This window comes from Electrona antarctica (genome assembly GCF_951216825.1).
Source record: "Electrona antarctica genome assembly, chromosome: 4".
Classification (NCBI taxonomy): Eukaryota; Metazoa; Chordata; class Actinopteri; order Myctophiformes; family Myctophidae; genus Electrona; species Electrona antarctica.
Window position 1 is genome coordinate 50769277 of NC_136809.1, and position 15936 is coordinate 50785212.

At 42.1% G+C, this 15936-nt stretch overlaps 2 protein-coding genes across 2 annotated transcripts; both read left to right on the forward strand.

Annotated features, from left to right (window-relative positions):
• Nucleotides 1–5: 5 nt before the first annotated feature.
• Nucleotides 6–1892, forward strand: LOC306921686 (noggin-2-like). The gene has a single exon (XM_079498931.1). It carries the CDS (start codon nt 79–81, stop codon nt 1003–1005), a length of 927 nt encoding a protein of 308 aa, XP_079355057.1. The 5' UTR covers nt 6–78; the 3' UTR covers nt 1006–1892.
• Nucleotides 1893–3681: 1789 nt separating this feature from the next.
• Nucleotides 3682–12851, forward strand: get3 (guided entry of tail-anchored proteins factor 3, ATPase). Its single transcript, XM_079500027.1, has 7 exons — nt 3682–3881; nt 4976–5123; nt 6666–6814; nt 8496–8646; nt 9467–9574; nt 10102–10299; nt 11083–12851. The coding sequence occupies exons 1-7, from the start codon at nt 3739–3741 to the stop codon at nt 11209–11211; spliced, it is 1026 nt and encodes a 341-aa protein (XP_079356153.1). The 5' UTR covers nt 3682–3738; the 3' UTR covers nt 11212–12851.
• Nucleotides 12852–15936: the final 3085 nt, after the last annotated feature.

Genomic DNA, 15936 nt, shown 5'->3' on the forward strand with positions numbered 1-15936 from the left:
ACTACCCTGAGACGCAGACCACCTCACAGCTTAAAAGCAGAACAATACAGTGTATTCTGTTATTTTAGCCTAACATCCATGATGTCCAGACGGGTTTGTTTGAAGATCTTTCTGTACTGGATTATGTGTATGTCTGTCCTAAATGGAGATGGGATCATAGTCTTTGCTTCAAATGACCTACCTCAGGAGGAGCTCATGCTGAATGAGACTACTGGTGGAACCCAACAAGACACAGCTTGGAATATGGCATTGGTGCAACTGAGAGCCAGTTTAACCACCTCTTCGCAGCCCATTCAACCGTATTCGCTGTCGATGAGCTCTGACGACCACCATCACGCACCCAAAGCCAAACACCTGCGCCGTTCCCGTCTCCTGCGTGTTCTGGGGTCCTCCTTTGACCCGTTTTGGATGTCCATAGACCAACCACCTGATGTTTCTGCAGGGGTCTTGGCTTCAAGACATGAGGGCGACGCTCACCCTGTGCCCCACCGTGCAGGCGACACACAAGCTGCACACCTGCCAAACTACACCACTTTCAAGGACGGGTTCAACGTCAGTGCTTCTCCGGACCCGACCGAGCGCGCCACAGTCTACCACAGGAAACTGGAAAAAGAAGCAGAGGATTTGGACCTCGGTTCTCTACCCTCGGATGCTGCCCGTCTGGTCAGAGACTTTTTGGTGCTCAGGAGCACGTGCAGCCTCCGCTACCAGTGGGTCGATTTGGGTCCAGTCTTTTGGCCACGGTGGCTGCGTCACACCGACTGCGAGAAAGCAGATGGGTCGCGAAGCTGTTCCTTTCCCAGAGGGATGGCTTGTGTGAGGGCTCAGACGACACAGCTGAAGGTTTTGGCATGGCACTGTCGGGGAAGCGAAGATGGAGGTGGTGGATTGAGGAGGACTGCTGATGGCAGCACTGAGATGGGAGCAGGTGACGTGATTAGAAAGTGCATGTGGAGACAAGTGCAATATCCTGTAGTTACAGCATGCAAATGTTCATGTAAATAAAATGTTTGCACTGTTTGGGGCTCAGGGTCTTTGGAACTGGCATGAAGAAGAGTTTCCGTATACATGCCTGTTTTGTTGATGCCGTTCAAGTGATGTTGCTGCTGCTAAAGTTTGTCTTTGAACATTTTGTGCATTAACTTCTCAAATATAAATGTATAATGCTCAGTTAGAATAGCCCATAGAACTTGATACGAGTTTAATTTCTTTGTTGTGCAAGTGCTAAGCATGGACTGGATAACATTAAAAAAATATCAATGCTCATATCAATCAATACCCCCACCCCATGCTGGAACACAGAGAATATCAAGTGAAATTAGGGGCAGTTCTGGGCATTAGGGGGGGGGAGATCTAATGTCCAGAACGGCCCCCCTTTGGTCCACAATATGCATGGTTCTGAGGTTCTGGGCCAGCATTCACAGATTTGGAACAAATCAGTCATGGTTAGACAGTGCCACTAACTACCATCCCATGGTGCCATCTGGTGTACTGTCTGTGTAATGCATGACCACCCCCCACACCACCAACAAATAAACATCTGAGAGACATTGATGCCCCTGCCCTGTAAATTCACCAGGCTACCATATCAAACTACTGAACAAGCACTGCACCCACCTGTCGCCAGACTTTTCTGACAACACATTTCTCTCCGTGTAGCCTTACTAGCCTATATTGTGATATAATATGACTATTATATGCTGTCAACATTATACCTGCTGCTGTTGTTCTGCCTAATTGTGTTGATGTTTTTCACCTTAAATATCGTTTCACCTGCTGCTGTTTTAAATGCTTCATGCCATCCCACTGATATTTTAACCACAGACATTATTTCACACTACACTACCCATATTGATATCTGACCATTTTTTTTCCTTCTAGGCTATGTATTTCTGGAGCTTGTATGACAAATAATTTCACCTTTTGTAAACCTGATCATGACAATAAATTGAGTTGAGTTGATCATCATGCATGAATCATTTTTACTCTCACTTATCATCCCAGGGGTTCTTTTGTCAGGGGTTCCTAGGGGGAAAAAAGTATATACAGTGGGAGCCTATTGGAAAATCTAGCCAATCTAGTTGTGAACTTGTAGATCTAAAAATCTTTGAAGGATTGTGACAAATCTATTTGGGGGTCTTTGATAATATGAACCTTTTGAGAACCATGTACTGGCCTAGGCCTAGAAGATTCCCTTGAGACCCATTTGTATACTTTAAGTGTGGTCCAACCAGGCCAGGGGTCGGGTGTTTACATTGCCAAAGCATGCAAGTGTCAAACTACAATAAATACAGTTGAAAAAGGGGAAAGTATATACAGTGGGATGGACATTACAGCATTTTGTAAACAGCTATGTCACATTGCATCATTATATGTATGTTATACAGAGTATAAAGCTTTTTTTGACACTTGCATGCTTTGGCAATGTAAGTATTCTTTTGGGACAAAATTAGCAGCATTTTTTCTCAAGACTATTTAACTATAACAAAAAATACATCGCATGGATGCACATGGGACGTATCCTCAGTGATGTTTCCTGAGGTCAACGGGGTTTCGGGTCTACCAACATCATACCCCTCACTCAGGCGACCCAGCCGGGGTTGATCAAATCCCGATTTACGTCCCAGTAGCTACCCTCGATCAGTCCATCAGGGAATGAGCAAGGCCACACAATCCATTGCTCCAGAACTACTCTGCCGGGACTGGGAGAACCAAATTCTGGCGTGTGGAAGGACTAGGCTCTGTGGGTTGACTCCTGTCCGGGCCCCTCCTACGTCTCACCAGGTCCACTCCTGCTAGTGCTCTCACCAGGCCCAGGACCTGTGCGTTGCACCAGACTCCCAGTCCAGCACCAGGCACTCCATTCAGGAGTGGTGGATTATAATGGCCCTCTTAAAGGCCTCACCGAGGTTTGTTGGGCTTCCTCCTCACAGAGGACACAGGCTGGGGCGCTAACCCATACTGCTCACCCGGGTGCCATCTACATTCCGGCTGTCACCCGTCTCTCCGGTGGTCACCAGACTATACCTGGTTGTCACATAGTCTATTCCTATGAGTCACTATAATAGATAAATAGTTAAATAGTATACATAAGAAAAACTCAGATTTAAGATGTGTTTAAAGGTAGCAGCTTTGTTTACGTGTGCAGTAGGTCTACTAAGGTACGGATAGTAGTCCTTTGGGGTGGCTGTATTCCTTTGGATTATGAATGTTTGACAAGCACTGCTCTCTCTGCCATCACAATCCTGTGCAAAGTGATACAGCCCATGGCCCATATATCTATGGCAGTGGTTCCCAAACTTTTTCATTAAGGACCCCCCAAATTGACACTAATTAGCCTTAACAACACTAATTGTTATTATGTTTAATTTCAAGGACCCCTGGTTTTGACATGCATTAGTCTACGGACCCCCATTTAATGGCATTTCTATCTATGAGACCCCAATTTATATTGTAAAATCAATGTTAATTTTACTCTGAGAGTGTGTTCATTTGGTTACATTTGTACACTCAGAGTTACAGACCTATCAGCTCCTATGGACCAGAAGACCCATAAGGGTCCATTTGGTTCCAAACTATCATTTAGCTGGGCAGTGGGCACCCCCTGGAACTCCATCAAGGACCCCTGGGGGTCCCCGGACCCCACTTTGGGAACCACTAGCCTTCCTAGCTTCCTCTTCCCCCAGCCAGCCACGGTGGATCAGCTGGTCCAGCTCCCCACCTGACCCCACAGACAAGATGGCAGCTTCATTGGAAGACGAATTCGAAGATGCACCCGATGTTGAACCCTTAGAACCGACCCTGAAGAACATTATCGAGCAGAGATCTTTGAAATGGATCTTTGTGGGTGGAAAGGGCGGTGTTGGTAAAACCACATGTAGGTAAGTTTGAGGGGAAATCCTGCTTCTAATAAACTCCACGTCATGGCATTCTCACGTTTCAACGCTAGCTTGTTTAGCACAGTGCAAGTGACGTTCATGTTAACTTGATTCCTAGCCATGAAGAGTATTTATTACTTATTTTAACACGGCTGGGTGTACTTAACGGTGATAGCCAACGGTAGATTAGCAATAAAATGGGGTGTTTGCAAAGTTGGCTACTTAAATCACGTCTGCTTAGAATTAAATTCCACTGGCTAGCATATGCTATTTGGCTAACAACGTTAGCACTTTTGATGAGATTGAGATTATATTGTTATAAACTGACATGATGACATTTTCATCGTCATCCTTGATTGATTGATTGAAGTATTTATTAACAGTTTTCAGAATTACAGTACATTTCAAGCACAACTCAGTACAAAAACTGTTATGCGAGTGGACGTCACCATTACACTTGTTTACAAGAGGGTCCACCGTTTTCTTTCCCGTTAGCAGCTTTTGCTTTTATTATTTTATACTAGAAAATGAAATTGTTATTGCTTGTCATAAGCTTGCAAGGAATGTTACCTGCTGCTGCGTGCTGCAAACAAAGTTAGCAGGTTATAGCAGCAAAAACTTTGATTGATTATTTTGAATCAATTAATATCTATGACTTAGTAATACTTATTTGTGTAGGTCAGTGGCTTTCAACCCAGCTTAATGATGGAGAGTTGGTGAATGTAAAATCAAACCAAATGGACCCCGGGCCCTTGCGGTTATGGGCGCACTTGGTTTCATTTTAGATTTTACACTCAATAGTTAAATTACTGTTAAAAATCTGACATTACTTAATTTACAAGAAGTCTACACAATTAGAGAATGTAGAAGAATTGTTATTTTGATCAACGTTTGTCTTGGGTGTGAGAGGCAAAATCTCATCAAACGGTGGTCCGTGGCTCAAATGCCAAATAAATAATGGATCTTGATATGAAAAGGTCTGAAAACCACTGGTGTAGGTGAATAATAGTTAGTCCACTTGTTGCTGTCACAAACGTGCATCTTCTACAGTCTGTATGAAGTGCCCCGCCAGAGACCTTTGCCCGTTTCCCTTCTAGCTGTAGTTTGGCTGTCCAGCTGGCTGCAGTGCGAGAGAGTGTGCTCATCATCTCCACAGACCCTGCACATAACATCTCTGATGCTTTTGACCAGAAGTTTTCAAAGGTTCCCACTAAGGTCATGGGCTATGAGAACCTTTTTGCCATGGTAAGTGACCCAGCTTGTAGAGAAGAGTGTTGGGTGCAGTACTTAGTTTAGACAGTTTTTGGACTAGTAGTAAGAGAAATCTATGAAAATCTGGGAACTAAATCGTTACCAAGAAATGTCTTCACCAATGTGTTTCTAAAGGTGTCTAATAACATGTACTAAAAGTTTGAAATTCAACTCCCGTGGGAAATTTGAGATATTAGCATAATATGTGACCATACCCATAACATCCTATATAAGGCAAAAAAGTCCAAATTTCATCATTCTTTAAGTAGCATGTGACATATGGAACTAGGGTGATTTCATGATTCTGAATCCATTCCAAGCATTAGTTTTGCACAAAAAACACTCCTTGGGAGGAAAACGGCCACACAAACGTGATGAGGTCAGCACATTTGGTCAAGTGGATATGGCCTAATTTAGCCCAAGGAGTGTCTTTTGTGCAAAACTAATGCTTGGAATGGATTCAGAATCATGAAATCACCCTAGTTCCATATGTCACATGCTACTTAAAGAATGATGAAATTTGGACTTTTTTTGCCTTATATAGGATGTTATGGGTATGGTCACATATTATGCTAATATCTCAAATTTCCCACGGGAGTTGAATTTCAAACTTTTAGTACATGTTATTAGACACCTTTAGAAACACATTGGTGAAGAAATTTCTTGGTAACGATTTAGTTCCCAGATTGGTCAAATACCTGATAAAATTCCCTTACTATAGTAATTGGTTAGACCAGTCATTAGTCATTAGTCCTACAACTACAACCTATCTCAAACCCTCACCCTAAACCTAACCTCCCACGGGGCAGCACACCTAAACCTAACCTTAACCCATGTCTAACCAATGACTAGTCTAAACTAAGTATGCACCCCAGAGTGTCAGCATCCATGTTCTTTTTGCAAAATCTTGCATGAAATAAATACAACTCTGTATGCTTGTTTCACCCCTTTTGTGTGTGTCATCCTTGTGCCGTGTAGAAGACTTGAAGATTTGTCAACTAACGGTTGAGGTCACATTTCCTTAACCGCTACACGTGTTCAATTTATTGAAATAATTCTCAGTACAGGTCTACTGGTCGTCATTATATACCTCACAAAAATGGCCCAGGGGTGTTCAGCTTACAATAAACCAAAGCCATTCTATTAGGGATGCACTGATGTATCGGCCACATATCGGTATAGGCCTATATTTGCTGTTATCGGTCAATATCGGTATCAACAAATCAAACTGACATTGACCGATGGCAGTAGCCGATATTTATCTGTTGATAAGCATGTACACATTTTGCGTTGGCTATGTTGGTGTGTTGGTGTATCTGCAGCCTACTACCAAGCTGTAGATTCTAAACATTTATTTCTTGTATTGAAGATGTAATTTGTTTCCCTGACACAAAAGGGGGAAAAAACGAAAATCGGCAAAATTAAATTGTTACTTTAAACATCGCTATCGGTCAAGAATTTCCATATCGGTCCATCCCTACATTCTATATTTGTAATCGTGTGTTTGTGTGTGTGTGTGCGCGTGTGTGTGAACAGGAAATTGACCCTAGCCTGGGTGTGGCAGAGCTGCCAGATGAGTTCTTTGAGGAAGACAACATGCTGAGCATGGGAAAGAAGATGATGCAGGAAGCCATGAGCGCCTTCCCTGGCATCGATGAGGCCATGAGCTACGCCGAGGTCATGAGGTTAGCTGATGCCTATCACATCCGTGTGAATTTATTTTTAGATATGCTGGTTTAGACGTAACTGGCCAGTGTTTTCTTAAGCTTGCACTCAACACCCTTAGTAGGTGAGTGCGTAAGGAAACAGAAGGTTCGCGTCCTGGTCTACGTGTCGGAAGTGTCCCCGAGCAAGATACTTAGCCCCTAACTGCTCCCTGCAGCATTGCACCTGCATCACCCACTGCTCCTGATACTTGAGCTGGACTCAAAAAAAAGAAAAAAAAAAGCATCTCACACACTATAGGAGAATCTTATGAGATTTTCTCAACAGATCATCTTAAACATCGTAAATGGTGCATTAGGATATCACACACTACAGGGATTCTAATCAGATCCTCCTGAGCCTGCAGGAGCTCAACCAGACATTGTCCTTGTGGTTAGAGTGGCCGCCCTGAAACTGGAAGGTCGAGGGTTCGATCCCCGGCCGGGTCATACCAAAGACTGTAAAAATGGGACCCAATGCCTCCCTGCTTGGCACTCTGCATCAAACTGTTGGAATGGGTGCTGAAATCAACGAATCAAATGATTCCCGAGCGCGGCACGGCTGCAGCTCACCGCTCCTTGGCTGCGGCTCACCGCTACAAGAGATGGGTCAAATGCAGAGAACAAATTTCACTGCGGTAATTTTTTACTAACTTAACCTTTGAGCTCAGGCCAACCACAAGGGCCTATTGCCTGATGTGGCCTTCATCTTACCACGGTGTATTGCGGCTAACCGAGCTGATCTACAAACTCACAACGTGTCTCATCCACAGAGCTTGTTGTCTTGTATGTCGCCTAATGTTATCCGCTCGACACCATCGTGCGACAAAGAATAAACCAGGCTTGAGCTTGCTGCACAGTGGCATCATGGCCCAGAGATTCCCTCCTCCCTCGCCACGTCCGATACTCGGGAGGGTTATTTCCGACCCCAAATCACCCCGTTTAACTTGCAGTCTGACTCCAGCTTTATGGTGCCTTAAATCAAATGCAGCTGCCACATTTCACTGTATATGCAAATATACAGTGACAAATACCGCAAACGAGTGCTGACCAAATTATTATTATTTATTCATTAGATGCAGGTAGTTTCACTTATGTGTCACTTTGAATGACCAGAGGATTTATGTCTGTGTTCTTCAAATTGAACCACCGTGTATTGAGGCATATTTAATTTATACTCGCCACAAGTTTTTCCTAGCCCCACATGATTAGGCCTATATTTTAAATGCTTAGTATGAGGTATAAAGTACAGCAGCCTTGTGTTCTTACAACAGAAAGATTGGGTATTGGGTAAGACTGACGTTATGTATCTTTCAGGACCTTTCACTGCTTCGTCTCAACCATTACTCTATGGCTCTGGTCTTAGCCACCGCGGTGTATTTTTTTGACATTCCGTTTCTCTCCAAAGTTGAATGTTGCCACCACTGTTGGTGATGTTCTGGGCATCTTTGTAAAGTTAGTGTTAGTAAAAAGCAGGTAAAAGGGTAATGTTTGAGAGACTAACGTTTGAGGTAGAGTGACTAACATCATTCACTCTACCATTCAATGTAGTAGAAGAGCCGACTATTTACACCGCAGATATGTCGTCTCCGCCTACAGGAAATACGTTGCCATGAGACCCGTTTCTGAATCGGCCTTTACTTTTGTTTTCTCTGTACACCAGGTTAGTGAAAGGCATGAACTTCTCAGTGGTGGTGTTTGACACTGCCCCTACTGGCCACACGCTGCGGCTGCTCAACTTCCCCACCATCGTGGAGCGAGGTCTGGGTCGACTCATGCAGATTAAAAACCAGATCAGCCCTTTCATCTCTCAGGTGAGACATAAGAGGAAAAGTCCTGTCACTTATGTTACTTTTTAATTCATTTTCTTCATTCGTTTTTGCTCTCTTTTTTTTGAGTGGTGCAAGGAACAGCAATGTCCGTGTTAACCTATGTGACGTTAACCTATGTGACTATGAGTACCAGTAGGGGCAAAAGTGGCACTGTTGTGCCAGAAACATAGAGAGAGAGATAGTGCTGCACTGTTGCCTGCTATGAGAGACAGAGAGAGAGGGGGGGTTTAGGGGGAGAGGGGAGAGGGGAGTTGCACCACTCAGTTCACACGGGTGTGATTTTTTTTTTACACTTGAAAATAAACGGTTGTGTATATATAATATCAATTAAAATAAATAATGAATAAATAGATGATCTGGTCATTTTCTTGTTGGTTTATATGTTGCTGCTTAGATATCGTCCTAGTAGTTCATAGTTCAACTATGTATGTAGCAATTGTTTGGTGATGATTGGATTCTTCCACCTGACCTCTCTTTATATCTGTCTTTATCTTTCCAGACGTGTAATATGCTGGGTCTGGGGGATATGAACCTCTCTATATGTGTCTTTATCTTTCCAGATGTGTAATATGCTGGGTCTGGGGGATATGAACCTCTCTTTATCTGTCTTTATCTTTCCAGATGTGTAATATGCTGGGTCTGAGGGATATGAACCTCTCTATGTGTCTTTATCTTTCCAGATGTGTAATATGCTGGGTCTGGGGGATATGAACCTCTCTTTATCTGTCTTTATCTTTCCAGATGTGTAATATGCTGGGTCTGGGGGATATGAACCTCTCTTTATCTGTCTTTATCTTTCCAGATGTGTAATATGCTGGGTCTGGGGGACATGAACGCAGACCAGCTCGCCTCTAAGCTAGAAGAGACCCTGCCCGTCATCCGCTCTGTCAGTGAGCAGTTCAAAGACCCTGTAAGGACAAACCGTTATAAGACTTATAAGAGCACCATGCTGTCGCTGATTGAAATAACTAAATATGTAGGCATATTCATTATTACCCACAATGTACATATAGAATCTTTCCTCTTCTGTTCTTATGACTATATTGTAACAGCAGATCGTTGTACCTTGTACACACTCATTTGTTCGTTCTTTATTTAAAAAGTTTGCACTTTGTCGGTTGGGAACATGGGAAAGTAATGCTCGGAACCCCATTAAAGGACAACTCCGGCCTAAACGTATAGGCTCATTTTCCTACGTATCTTGATCCCGAATGACTTTCCATGGGGTCTATGTTGCAGAAATGCAACATAGTCGTCGGCTGTAGGTCCCTAGCAGACATGAATGCCGAAACGACATTGCCGCCTCAAAAGTCGGTGCGCGGCCGTTTACACAGGACACCAAAATCAAATCTGCCGACACATCGCCTGCACAACTTGTACATCTGAACGGGGCTTTATGCATATATTGACTTGTCTCCTTACCTACTGTCCCATCAGGAGCAGACCACCTTCATCTGTGTATGCATCGCCGAGTTCCTGTCGCTGTACGAGACGGAGAGGCTGATCCAGGAGTTGGCCAAGTGCAGTATCGACACGCACAACATCATTGTCAACCAGCTGGTTTTCCCCGATGCCGATAGACCGTGCAGGATGTGCGAGGCCCGCCATAAGATTCAGTCAAAATATTTAGATCAGGTATGCAATGGTCTTTTTTGTTGTTAGTGTGAGTGTATGCTATTTATCTTGTGCTTAAAGAAGCATTCAGTGATTTGGGTGATTTGGAAAACCACCCAGTCCGCCCCGGTAACAAAATGTGCACATGCACGCTCTACAGTGGGGGGAAGTGCAACAGGCCAACAGCATGTGCACCAAGGCCCGCCCCCAGTCGATCATGATTGGAGGAAAGCCCCTCTCATCCTGATTGGATGAAGGCTTTGCCACCCGCCACCAAAACTGAAACTAGGGTTTTTTGACCCCAGGAGCTCACTGGGGACAGGGAGGAACTCCTTATATGGTCAGCACACTCTATAGTAGGGAGGATTATCCAGAAAAAATAAGTGATATTTGAATTATTGACTAAACGCTGCATGTCAAATGTTGTTTTGGGCAGTACAGTATAGCAGTGGTTCCCAAACCTTTTAACCTGTGACCCAAAAGAGAAGTTTCTCCCTGGGACCGAGCTAGTGAAAATAGCAGATCTACAAGCTCACAACGCCTTGCTTCGTGCCGCATTGTGAGCTTGTAGATCTGTTATTTTCACTACTACTTATTAACATTTGTTTTCTACTTTATGGAATTTCTTCGATTTTTCTTTTATTTCTTCATGAAATTACTGGAAAAAAAAATCATTGAATTCTTTTTTTAATTAATGGAAAGTCAAAACGTATCGAGAAAGGCATCTACTAATTGTACAGGCAAAATAACTTTTGTGTAAAAGTCATCGTCAAAGTTAAATAACATCCAAATTTCTCTCTACAGATGGAGGACCTGTATGAAGATTTCCACATAATTAAGTTACCACTGCTGCCCCACGAAGTACGAGGTGCAGAAAAGGTCAACTGCTTTTCTCAGCAACTGCTGGAAGCATACATCCCCCCCAACAAGTGATGTCATTACACGCTGGAAAAGCCACCAGTCCACACTCGACGACCACAGTCTGAACTCGCCTCCTTCATTCAAGCCCCTTCGACCAGCCTCACCCCGTCGCAGGTTAACTGCCTCAACGTCATCCCCCGTCGTCCTTTTCTCCTTCACCCAAAGTAGATGACTCTTAAGTCTTAACTGCTCCTGCAAGACAAGACACACATTCTCTCGATGGATGGAGAAAAAAAAATCAACACACATGCAGTTATAGACACACACACACACACACACACACACAACCTATTCACAATTCACACTCTTTTTTTTTTTTTTTTTGCATACCATTTACTCCGTATCTATCATGAAAGGTGTACTAATAACCACCCTCTTAAGCATTTAACTTTTTTGTTTTTTTCTGAGAAACTACATACTCCTCCCTCTTACTCGATCTCCAGCCTCTAATGTACAAAGTCGTGGGTAAATTGCCCACTGCTGTGGTGCAGTGTATTCTCAGAAAACAAAACAAATATTCCCATGGGTTCATTTTATTTATTGTTTTTGCTTTGGGGATTTCTTTTGGGGGCTCTATATCTGGTCTGATTTGACCTTTGTCGTTGCAAAGTAAATGGCCAATAATGATGAGAAATGTTCTCTTTACCTGTGTATCTTCATGGGAAGGAAATGTGGAATTTGGAGAAGTAGTGCATCCCATTTTTAAAGTGTTAAGTTGTAGGGTGTGTGATGGCAGGAAAAGAGACAGATCTTACTTTGGAATTCGAATACACCATGGTGTCTGTAGGCATATTTTCCTGGCCGTCATCTGAGTCACGAATATGATTGCAGTAAAGGCTACAGGAGCATAATAATGCAATGTCTCTTCATGTACACTATCATTTGCATTCTCGGCCCTATTCTCACTACCCCTGCTCTTTATTACACATGTTAAGCACTGTCTATCTATGGCATTTAGTGCCATATGTTCTCTCCGTGGGATAAGGGTGTAAATATAATCAAAATTACAATATCAGCCAGGTTTAGGATTTAAAGTTCTATTTATTGATAAAAACGCAATGTGTACCCGTCTCCCTTTTGTGTTTATGCAGGAAAGTCTAAATATTGCAGCCTTTGGTGGTGAAACAATTCTCGAAATGCAGTTGTATCTGTTTGACAGGTTGTAACTTGTTAACCAATCCATCCCCTCCTAGTGGATTCAAGCATTTGTAAACGATATGAAGTGCTACTCCTTTCGCTCTCGCCCCCTTTCCTTTAGTGTCCATCCTGTATTTAACGGAGGATTGGGAACACTATAGCAAGACATTAGCCTTATTTAGTGAATTGTAAACAATTACTGAATGTTGCTTCTAATCTAATGTACCGGTACAAAATATTAGAAAGGCTGCCCAGTCAGTGTAAAGTTTGGCCTACTCATTAAAAGTTGAATTCTGATTTGCTCGCCTGATGCTTTCTGTGCACAAAAGTATTCCCCATAGCACAGTGGTTGCCATTATTCCCAAGGATTCTTATTCCCAATCAAAACGATGGGCGAAACCTTCAGGTGGTGGAAAGTCATATTTCCCTGTCATTGAATGCTTTTGGATTTATGAGATTTTCTATAATTTTAATAAATTATGTTCGAAGTGTTACAAAATAAAAAAAAATAAAAATGCCTCACTTGTGTGCATTTGTGCATGTTTTGAATTGATAATTAACTGATTAAGCCGCCATCACAAAATGTGCAGATTGAACAGGTGATACTGCATGCAGAAGAGTGTACGTTTGAAAATGAACTCTGGGTGGCAGCAATATTCAAATATGTGTTGTCTGCATTAAGTTTCAGTTACTAATAACTTGATTAGCTCTGCTGTACCTGAACAGATTGCATTATGGTGTTATAGTTTTGTAACTTTTGTTGATGAGAAACTGGGCAAGTAATACTACGGTAACGTCTGGAAATTGTAAGCCGATCTGACATACTGAAAACGGAACAGTTCATTGTGTAGGAATGCGAATAGGATCATCATTTGTTTTTTGGTGTCTACGTGGGCGTGGCGTGGCGTACCGTAGGGGAGGGTACAAAATATGTTATGATCTTAATTGTGCTACATCACGAACCAACCAGAACAGAATGACTTTAACATTTTAAATTGGACACCATCAAATGGACAGTGATAGGATAGCCTACTGTTTTGCATGAGCTGCTGCAGTGTTTAATGATAACCAACTACAGTACATGTTACATGGACTGTCCTAGAAATAATCAAATAAATGTGCTTTGCAGTTTGCACTTGTTTTTAGAGCTTTGTTGTTGTTGTTGGAGATGATGTCATGGTTTGACTAATTTTCCCTGAGATCGCAGACAGTCGGCTTGCGCAGACCGAGTGGATATGGTGGAGGTGGATAGAGCCTGAGGTATGGCTGGGTGGGTGGACAACTGGACATGTCCATGCAATGATGGACAGAACTTCACCAGAAGCATGGGCGAATGGACGAACGAAGCAGACCGGTGTGTCGTGAGGATTAGGAATCGACATGTCACATGTGCAATGCATCGAATCCACTTTATGGGGTACTAACTGATTGATTGTCGGTGAGTGATCATAATGTCTGCAGATAGGATTTTACTTACACAAGTTTGACACCGTGTCAGCAGTTTATGGGACAAACTTTTTAGTGTAAAACAACAAAGACATCAGATTTCATATTGTTTATTGTGCAGCTCTGCTTATTCTCCAATCTCCAGGACAGACTATATACAAATTTGAAAGCGATGGATATTTAGTATTGTCAACTTCACAAAGCTTCAATGGAGAAATGACTCGCAGACATTGATAACATTAATGTAGATGTAGCCTATCTGTTGACAAAGTTGGCACAAGAGTGAAACACGTACGGCAGACTGTGACTTGAAGTCTGTTCGTTTGAAATGACAAATCCGTATATGAATTATGATGTCTTCACTTTGGCACCTCCTGCATGCCACCCAGTGCCATATATATGCCAGGCTTTGCCAGCCTGCACTGCAGTCAGTCAGTGCCACCATAACGCCCTTGTTCATCAGTGCATTTATTAGTCCCTGGGCACTAATATAAAGCTGCTACGTGTACTCAACGGCTGCCAGTGCCACCATGGTGCACTATAACTGTAGACAGTGTATGTGGAATTATAATGAGTAAAGTGTCTGACTGAGTGTAGCTGGCTGTCTTGGTCTGCAGTGGGCAAATACATCAACCCAGACAGGGTGTGTTGCAAAACTTAATTGGGCTGGTTCTGGACTGGTTCAGAATTGAATCTTATAGTCTGACTCCTATTAATTGATTGATTAATTGGTAGTATTTATTAACAGTATGCAGAATGGGTACATTTCAAATGAAAGCATCAATACAAAAACTGTTACTGTGGACGACGATAAAGCATTATTACACTTTTTTTTACAACAGGGTCCACCATTTTCAATTAATCAGAACATTTAGAGACGTACAAATATACTTTATAGGCTATATATATATTTTTTCTTTTAAAACAGGACATCATATATATCATCATACTACCTAGCAAAGTGTATGTTGTGATAGCACACTTTAATTTAATCTATGTCTAATAGGTCTATTTCAATTGAATTCAAGGAATTAAATATAATCGAAACTAAGGTATATTCAGTGATTTCACTTAATTCAAATATCACTTATTTTTTCTTATTTTTTGGATAATCCTCCCTACTATAAAGTGTGCTGACCATATAAGGAGTTCCTCCCTGTCCCCAGTGAGCCCCTGGGGTCAAAAAACCCTAGTTTCGGTTTGGGCTTTGGGTGGCAAAGCCTTCATCCAATCAGGATGAGAGGGGCCTTCCTCCAATCATGATCGAGTGGGGCGGGCATTGGTGCACGTGCGGTTGGTCTGTTGTACTTCCCCCACTGTAGAGCGTGTGCATGTACACATCTTGTTACCGGGGCGGACCGGGTTTTTTCCAAATCACTGAATGCTCCTTTAACTCTTTGAATTTCTATATAGTTTGTAGACTTCTCTATGGCAGAATGGCGTTTTTGAATGATTTATTGAAAATTCTCTGTTGTGAATGTGTGACAACGAAAGACCTTCAGAGAAAGCTTGACTTGTCTGCTTCCAGGAAAGAAATGAACTGAGTTGATAAAATGTTTAGTTCTTGTGTTGGAAGCCATTTAAAAGAGCCTGCATTTACACTGTTTTTATTTTCTAAATAACTTTTTTTCTGCTGGGCGTACATAGCCATGCAATATCTCATTTTAAAGGGTGAGTTGTCTAGTTCAATTAAAATAAAATAAAAAGTTTCTCACATGTACCACTGTAGATATTTTGCCATCTATAAATAGCATGGTCAGTCATGATCAATCTGACCTATCCAGCTAAAAGTCCCCATAGCTCTGAAATTGGAACATCATATAAACTCAATTCTTTTTTGGGGTAAAATTAGACATTCTAACGCACATTTTGATATATACCATGTTTACATAGTCTTACCAGTACCTTGTCTATTCATGCATGTATCTCAAAAACCTGTTATGAAGAAACACAGTTTTGATAAAAAACACATCCAAGGACATTGTTTTGATATGACTTGGTGCCCATGATATGTATCAAAATATAGACTTGAATGTATACTGTATTATAAAAAAGAAATTGAGTTATTACCATCTACCGTTACAGAGTAAATCACAGTTGAAACTTGCTTAGTCATATACAATAAACCTCACAATAGTGAACAAAATAGTCATG

Excerpts from the sequence above, each read along its gene's own strand:
- LOC306921686 (XM_079498931.1), top strand. The coding sequence starts at position 79 with ATGATGTCCAGACGGGTTTGTTTGAAGATCTTTCTGTACTGGATTATG.
- get3 (XM_079500027.1), top strand. The coding sequence starts at position 3,739 with ATGGCAGCTTCATTGGAAGACGAATTCGAAGATGCACCCGATGTTGAA. Across the intron at positions 5,124-6,665 it reads ATGAGAACCTTTTTGCCATG|GAAATTGACCCTAGCCTGGG; the intron begins GTAAGTGACCCA and ends GTGTGTGAACAG. Across the intron at positions 8,647-9,466 it reads TCAGCCCTTTCATCTCTCAG|ATGTGTAATATGCTGGGTCT; the intron begins GTGAGACATAAG and ends TTATCTTTCCAG.